The sequence below is a fragment of the Antrostomus carolinensis genome, unplaced genomic scaffold (genome assembly GCF_000700745.2).
Source record: "Antrostomus carolinensis isolate BGI_N321 unplaced genomic scaffold, ASM70074v2 scaffold36262, whole genome shotgun sequence".
Lineage (NCBI taxonomy): Eukaryota > Metazoa > Chordata > Aves > Caprimulgiformes > Caprimulgidae > Antrostomus > Antrostomus carolinensis.
The window spans coordinates 282-8602 of NW_010300811.1; the positions used below are offsets into that span (position 1 = coordinate 282).

Below are 8321 nucleotides of genomic sequence, written 5' to 3' on the forward strand. Positions count from 1 at the left end.
AGGATGGTTGGGCAGCACTTAGCATCCCCCCCCCTACAGCGATGGAGGCAAAGCCAAATGCATCACAGCCTGCCATGGAGGGATGCGCCACAGCCCTCCCAGGACAGGCAACAACCAGCCCCAGTCCTTAAGGAGGAATCACTGCCAGGGGATCTTCACTAAGTCATTAAAAATAAGAAAAGTGACCCCCCCCAGAACTGCTAATCTAGAGCTACAGCGCAGCAGGGGAGTCACGCTGGGGGGAGGCACAGCCTCAGCACTACTCCCCCCGCTAGAAACTTGGTGCCAAGATATTATATTAAAAAACCAAACCAAAACAAACCCCAAAAACTTCAGTGACACCACTACGCAGAACTGAGGAAGCCCCAGAGACGATGGCAGCCCCCATCCCACAGTGGGACAAGTCCCCCCAGCTCCTGGAGGGAGAGGTGGCAGCAGGGAAGCAGGAGCAGCACCAGCCCCGGTGCCTTCACACCCTCAGGATGGCAAACTTGAAGACAGCCATGATGGCAGCACTGATGAGACCCGAGATGGGGACGGTGACAAACCAAGCCATGAAGATGTTGCGGAAGAGACGCCAATCCACCGCCTTCCTGGAGCGCAGCCAGCCCACCGAGACCACGGAGCCCACCTGCCCAAGGAGCCAAGGCAAGGCTCAGCATTCCAGGAGGACTGGGCACCCTATTCTTGTCCACCACCCCACAGCCCTTCCCAAGGAAAGGCTCAGCCATGGGTCCAAGTGTCCTGAGCCCTTGGAGACCCAGCAGATTCCCCAGCAGAGAGCAGGGGGAGGAGCTGCTGTCCCAGAGCAGTGATGGGGACAGGGCCCTGCAGCACCCAGGTTCCCACAGGATCCATGAAAGGGGTTTTGTTCTCCCCCCTCACCCAGGAACTGCCCCCAGCTCTGGGCAGCCTCTGCCACCCTCATTGAGATGCAAATGGCAGAGCTGGACCTGAAGGCCGGCCAGCAGCCTATTTTTGGGACCTCCCACACAGCTCAGCCTGATTAGCACCAGGATTTGGCACCAAGCTGAGCTCACACTGAGCCAGAGCCATTCCCTCCTGCCACCCCCACCTACCTTGCAGTGGGTTGTGCTGATGGGGAGGCCAACATTGGAGGCGATCACCACTGTCAGGGCAGATGCCAGCTCAATGCTGAAGCCGCTGCAGAGATAGAAAGTGTGTGAGAACCCTTGCACCCAACCACCTGCAGCATCAGGCTGGCTTAGCCCAAGCGAGACCTGGGACCACCCTCTCCAGGCAGACCCTGCACAGCAGGGTCAGCTCCTCACTTGGCCCTCCAGACCCCCAGCAGACTCAGACTAACACCCCCACCCCCCGCCAAGGGATACAGGGATGAGTTACGGTCCCATGCATGTCTCAGCTCCACCACCCAAGCAACAAAACCCCCAAAGAGCACAGAGAAGGGCTCCAGGAACAGGCTGCAGCTCTAGGACTGCCCAAAGCCTCCCCCTGCACCAAAGCAGACCTTACCTCGATGGTGTGATGGGAGTCAGATCCTTCCCCATCGTCTGGATGACTCTCCTTCCCCAGACCCACAGGCCAATGCAAATCCCCACACCTCCATAGAGCAGCAGCCAGATGGGAGTTGCCACCTTGGTAGCCACATCACCTGTCTGATAGACGAGGTAGAGTGCAACCAGGGGCCCTATGGCATTGCTGGAAGAGAAAGGAGAGCTTTCTAGAGCTGGTCTAGAAGGTCAGAGGCTCTGGGCAAGGTGGGCACCAGCCCCAGCAAGCAACTCCCTCGCTCCTGCTGACCCAACTGACCTGACGTCATTGCCACCATGAGCAAAGGAGCCAAAGCAGGCTGTGAGGATCTGCAGGAACTGGAAGAGGAGGGACACCTCAGGTTTGTCCTGGTCATGCCATTCTTCCAGGGAGCTGCTGCTGCCCTTGCGGTCACTGGCTCCCATCTCCACCTGGGCCGTGTTCAGATCCACATCAGCAGCTGGGTGGGCATCTGCCACTGCGTTGCAGTAGCTGGTGTAGCTGTCCATGCGGACCCTCTTCTTGGTATCCGCCACAGGCCAGGTCAGCTTCTCCATCTCCTCCCCCTCCTTGGCACGGAGGGAGTCCAGTGGCATGCCGCATATGGCCATAGTGTAAGAGGTGTAGCTGTTGTTGCGCCGCAGGGGCTTGTCCCCCGAGTCCCCCATACAGTCCCCCATCTTGGCCAAGTGCAGTTTATGCAGCAGCTCCTTGTAGAGGCCGGAGTCCTTGTGCACAGTGTGGTACTGGTACTGCCCACTGGAACTCATCGGGTGACCCATGGCCTGGTTGAACTGGACAAGGTTGCCATTGGGCAGCTGCATGGCTCCTGCCAAGACAGACAGCAGGAGTTTAGTACCTAGGGGTACCTGGGGTGGGGGGAGACCACCCCAGCACCCCCATATCACTCCCCCCACCACTCACCGCTGTCAATGCTGGTTTCCTTCAGGTCAAGGCCAGGGACCCTCTCCTGCTCTGACGCCTCCTCCAGGTCCCCCAGGTTGAAGGACACCATCCTCTCCTCCACCACTGCCCGGTGGGACACAGCTGACCCCACATCAGCAACAGGGCTCTTGGCATTGCCCGGGGGCACCTTGGCCTCCTCATGGTCCTCCTTTGGGCTGATGTTCTTCTCCATCAAAGGGCTTTCAGAAGGACTGGATTTGATCTCTCCTGTGAAGGCAGGCAGCTGCCATCAAGCCCCTTCCCACCACCAGCACCACACTCAACACCAGAAACAAGCACTCACCACTCAGATTTATGGCAGATAAATAAACATTTACAGCTTCTCACCCCCCATCCTGAACTTCGGAAACTGCTAGGCAGTCACACCTTGTCCTGGGCACAACAGCCAAACCATCATGAGCCAGTTCATCTCCTATTTTTAGACCCCCCCCACCCACGCAGGGTGTGGTGAGCACCATTACGGGGCTCTTATGCCCATTCTTCCTAGGGCAGAGGTTCCTCTTTGAACCATGTTTCTCCCATTCCCATTTGCAGTGGCTGTGTGATGTTCTGGACCTGCTTCTGGGGTGGCTGTGACCCCTGAAGCCAACTGGAAGGTGCCCAGAAGAGCTCAGCTCCTCTGCCAGCCCATCAGCTCCAGCCTGCCAGGAGGACTCACCCACCTGGGCTCCTCTCCAGCTCCCACTGGTGGGTGACAAACCTAAACAGGAGCTGGTCTCCACCTTCCTGAGGGCAGCCTGGTTTCCTGTCCCACTGGAACAGCCAAGCCAGAGGAAACAAGCCCTGGAAGCTGAGGCTGTTACTCCCTCTCTACTGGGAAAAGCATGTTTTCTCCAGGTGAAAACATGAGGTCACCTCCTTTGGACAACAACAAAAACCATCTTCTTGTCACAAACATGGCCATTTCCCAGCCAGTTTGCCCACTGCCAGGGCCAGGCTGCAGCATCCAGCCCCTGAAGAGCCCATCTCCCCCTGCATCACCCCCTCCTCCCAGTGATACTCTCCAGCAGGCAGACTGCCTTGCAGGCAGGAGTTAAGCTGAAGCCTGAACAGCTGGAAGAATGTCAAGGGCAGCCATAAAGCCCTTAGTCACACCCCTATTACACCAGTCTGACAAGGACACTGGTTATCCCCTCATCTCCAGTTCCTTAAGTGCCCCAGGCTGCACACAAAATTTATATGCAAGACCACACACGACTCCAGGAGAGCTGCCTGTACTTTTCAGGAGGCAGAGCTCAGGGCTTCTATTTTCGATGCCTTTCAATAGTGATTTCCCACCCGTCCCCTCCCCATCCCAGGGAAAGGATTTCATCAGCTTACACAGCTTTAAACTTGTGATCCACATCTACCAGGCCAAAGATTGCTCAGCAGGTACACAGAGGATTAAAGGTTACACCAGTTAATAGGCAGGTTGTCTCCTGTCTCCTCTACCAAACAGAGAAATCAGGCTGTTTAATGTCACCTGCTGGCCCAGGCAGTTCAAGGAGAACTCACTCCACTCAGAAATTAGCTGCCTGACACTGCTCAGTGGCACAACAGCTACTTGGAGGGGTGTTTTGGGGTGCCCCGGAGCAGCTTTTTGGTTGCGGGTTAGGAGCACGCAGGGTCCAGCTCAATGAAATGTGCCCCAGTGACTCGGGGTTTGCAGAACAGCTTAAGTGATAAGTGAGGCTGAGGATCCCTGCTAATAACAGCCCTGCGGCTAACGAGATCTCCCACTGGGAAAAGAAGTTGGTTAGTCGGAGCATGCCCTTCCCCAAAGGATTGGGGAGAGAAAGGCATTACTTACGTTCGATTTTCTTCTTCATTCTCGGACATACAAAGAACCAGACGACAAGAGCACAGACAACAGCACTCCCAGCCGAAATTAGGAGGATACCCCACAGAGGAAGTTTGTCAAAGCCCAGCACTAGGAAATAAAACAACGTATCTTTGAAAACCTCCAGGCAAAAGCCTCCTCAAGGTACAACTTTGCTCTTCCCAGCACAGGGACTCCATCACCTGCAACATCCCTCAGCTAACTCACCTGCCAGGGAGAAACACTGTCGGAAAACCATCACTGACTGCATGGAAATCAAGAGCCTAACCCACACAGAAGGACCCCCTGCCAGGTTACAATCTCCCCCATCAAAAGGTAATTTTTACACACATGCAGACAATTTTCACTCCTCCCCATAAGGGACTGGGGTGTGCCCTGAGCAAAGTCAGGAGGCTCCTCACAGCCCTTGTCTCCTCACTTGCTGCAATGTCAAAGAAAAAAAAAAAAAGCAAAACCACCCAGCACAGCTGCTACAGCAACAGCGCCACTTCCCCTGCTTGGGAGAGGACAATCAGGACCTGGGCTGCTCCCACCCAAGAGCCCCACATCTCCATTAACTCCTCCAGCTGCTGGGGAAGATGGTTCTCCTGCTCCACATGTCCCTACTAACTTCAGTTTCAAGGCATACAAGGTGCTACGTGACCTAATTACGAGTATTCTCACACACAGCATGACTTTTAGCAGAGGTTTTGCATTCTACAGCCTGCTGCAGCCCCCAGCCAGGGCATCAGGTGCTTCTGACTGCTCAACTCCTGCATTTTCTGCTGCAGGCAATAACTTGCTTCTCTCAATGTACTGCCAGCACCATCCTGGTTATTTTCCCCTCACACATCTGGCTATTTGCTTATGCCAAACCTGGCTCCCTGAAGGCTAAAAACCCTGCACTGGAGGGGCACAGAGCTCACCCAGCCCTCCTGCAGCTGGGGACTCAGGATAAACATGAATCTACCTCAGGCGTGCCAAGTGATAAAGTGATCCTGGAGCAGCACCACTGCTGCTTTGCAGCCCCAGTGTCCCCAGCAGCACCACAGCAACTCTGCCTTCTCCCCTAGGCTGGAAAGCCAAAGGAAAGGGAAGCTGACATCCCTCCAAAAATTTTTCCAGCCACTGTTTACAGAGAAAACCCTGCAGGGGCAGCACCAACTGCCCTCATCCCACCTCTAGCAACTGCTCATGACAGGAAACCCACACTCAGACTGAAAACAGCTCACAACAAGTCACCCCAGCAGATGGGGGATACAGAGCCTCCAGCTCTGCGGGCAAAACCACCCTCCCCTGCCAAGTCCTCTCCTAGTCCTGCCCTCAACCTGTCCTCCTCCACAAAAGCCAAACAAGCATTTCAATTTGGCTTTTCAAATTGAAGTACCAACTCCTCAACACAGATGCCAGCACCTCTTGCCAGGGATAATTAGCTTATTCCTAGGGACAAGGTGTATCAGGAGGCACAGCCTCCATCCCTGCTCCTTGCCTCACTCCCAGCAGCCTGAGGAGCTTCTTTGGAGGCAGCCAGGTACCTGAGTACACAGGGAAGGGACAGTCATGTTATCTGCCAGTCCTATGAAGTCTAAGGAGAAAGGTCTGGAGGGGTTTAGTTTGAGCAGGTCTCTTTGGTTGGGCAACTATCTAGCCCAGAACTCAGCGCACACTAGCCTGCAGCCTTCTGTAACTGGCACAGGCCAGCCGCCTTCTAGAAGATTTCAGGCCTGTAAAGCAAAAAAGGGGTAAATGGTGCATTTAACTGAGGTTTTGTAAAGAATGTGCCAATTAAGGTTCAGGTATTCTGATGTGTACTTACAAGGTGCGCCAGTATACATGATGGAGAAGAGGTTGATCCCCACAGTACAGGCGTAGAAGAGGGGCAAAGCTCGTAAGCCATTGGGAACAGGATCCGCCTGCGAAACGAGGATCAGTGCTGTGGAAAGCCAGACCTAGAGGACTGCACAGCAGCCCCTTCCCAAAAGGGGGTTTGTGCCTTCCACAGGACCAGCCAAGTGTCCAACCACCCCCAGGGCTGGAGCATCTCATCTGCACCTGCAGCCACCGGCTGCCTGAACCCCTCCCCAGCCTCCAGCTGCATGTAAGTTTTCTTTCAATTCCCCAGGCACTTTCAGACAAAACCATTTGTCAAAGCTTTTACCTCTTTCCAGCCAACTTGGACAAATTTTTTTAAAAAGTCCATTACTCATAAAGCAGCTTATTTGACCACATACCTGCAGAGAGGGCCTCACCCAGCAGCAGGAGCACTTAATCTCCGCTGCTGCCCAGCAATTGGGGTCTAGCATCTGTACAAACACATGGAGCATTACCAAACATCAAGAGGGACAGAGTAAGTGGACTATTCAGTGCCAGAATGAAGCATGACGGGGCCAGCCCAGCTTTGAAAGGCTGGTTACACAAGGCAACTCTGACAGCAGTGACACTGAATTGTTTTAGAGGGCTGCCAGGTAGAAACCAGCAGTGATAAGATCTTAACATCTCTTGAACCAGAAACAAGAGTTAAGACCTAAAATCATTTAAAGTTAATCTCAAATATGCAGAAGGAAATGCGTGAGTACTCCGGACAGCGGGCTGGATACCCCTGCTCTGGGCTGGCAGCATCCTGCGCTCCAGGGTCATCATCATCTCAGAAAGATGAAGTCTAAAGCTGCCACCTCCATTTCAAGCACCATTGGGTGCCCAATCCTTCTTTTGGATGTTCCAAACTGTCCCTGGAGCCAGTCTGAGCAACCCTCGGTCTACCTGAGGCCCCATATAAGAGGAAAGCACAGTCTCCACAGCATCAGGGACAATTCTGTCCCTCCTGGCTTAAAAAAAAAAACCTCAAAAAAACAAACAACAAAAAAACAACCAAACAAAAAACCACAAAAAAGCCATTACTGCTGGTCATGGTCATTGTCTTCATCTGCAACATGACACAAGAGGAGGTCCCACCTTGCACCAGGACTTAGGACTTATCAGTTCTGGGCTACTTCACTACTTGGAAACCACAGCTGCCTCTGCTGAGGCCAAGCAGGACACTCCTGGTCCAGATGTTTTGGAGGATGCTGAGTGAAGACTCCTCACCTCCCAGGCCTGACTTTGAGGAGCAGCTACAAGTTGCATCCCTTCAGCTCTTCCTGAAGGGCTCACCCAAGTGTCAACACAAGGATGGATGTGCCTGGAGAAGCTGTAGTGCACATGAGCCCATCAACCAGTCCAACAGGCAGATAAGGAAGCACCCAGTATCCCCAGAGTGACAGAAAATGGGGTGGACACAGCCCTTACCTTAAGGAGGATGAACCTCTGGACGAGGAAGAACAGGATAGCAGACATGATGCCCGAAAGGAGAGGTGAGATGAACCAGGACAACACTAGGAGAGAAGAAGAATGATCAACACCCTTTGGCTAGAAAGGGAAGCCCAGGGGGCACATGGATGTCACACATGGAGTGGTCACATCAGCCAGACTCACCAATCTTTAGCAGCTCAGACCACTTGACACCTTCTTGCCCTTTGGCCACCAGTGAAAAGCCAATGGTTGCTCCAACGATGCAGTGGGTACCAGAAATGGGGAGCTTCAAGAATGAAGCCACTAGCTGCCACACAGCAGATCCTGGAGGAGAAGGAGAAGCCTGGTGAGAAAACCATCACCAGGGCACCTCAGGGCACACCATCCCCCCCAATCTGAACCCTATTCCTCACCAAACATGGCGCTGATCGAACCTGCCATCAGCAGCTGCTGCGTGGAGCTGTACATCTCCACATCGATCAACCCCTTCCGGATGGTCTCACTGACTTTGGCCCCCAGAAGGACAGAGCCCACCGTCTCAAAGATGCTGGCCAAGATGCAGGCTTGTCGGAGGGTCACCACCCCCGAGCCCACCGCTGTGCCGAAGGAGTTGGCCACATCGTTGGCGCCGACAGAGAAGGCCAGGATGAAGGCGATGAGGAAGCCCAGGACCAGCATCCAGAGGAAGCCCGCCATGGGGGTGGGGGGCACGGCGGGGGTCGGCTCCATGGTTGGGGGAGGGGGATTAATAAATTAG

The 8321-nt window shown here is 54.2% G+C and overlaps 1 protein-coding gene across 1 annotated transcript; it reads right to left on the minus strand.

Annotated features, from left to right (window-relative positions):
* Window positions 1-469: 469 nt before the first annotated feature.
* SLC20A1 (solute carrier family 20 member 1) lies at window positions 470-8293 on the minus strand. The gene is made up of 10 exons (XM_010163255.1): window positions 7978-8293; window positions 7748-7888; window positions 7562-7647; window positions 6093-6189; window positions 4268-4387; window positions 2437-2685; window positions 1792-2341; window positions 1495-1680; window positions 1080-1164; window positions 470-631 (listed from the first exon to the last, which is right to left on the minus strand). Exons 1-10 carry the CDS (start codon window positions 8291-8293, stop codon window positions 470-472), a joined length of 1992 nt encoding a protein of 663 aa, XP_010161557.1.
* Between the last annotated feature and the right edge of the window lie 28 nt (window positions 8294-8321).

Bases quoted from the DNA above. Each gene is read 5' to 3' on its own strand.
- SLC20A1 (XM_010163255.1), bottom strand. From the start codon at position 8,293: ATGGAGCCGACCCCCGCCGTGCCCCCCACCCCCATGGCGGGCTTCCTC. The intron at 7,889-7,977 runs GTGAGGAATAGG...CTTCTCCTCCAG, and splicing joins TTCGATCAGCGCCATGTTTG to GATCTGCTGTGTGGCAGCTA. The intron at 7,648-7,747 runs GTGAGTCTGGCT...CTTCTCTCCTAG, and splicing joins GTCTGAGCTGCTAAAGATTG to TGTTGTCCTGGTTCATCTCA.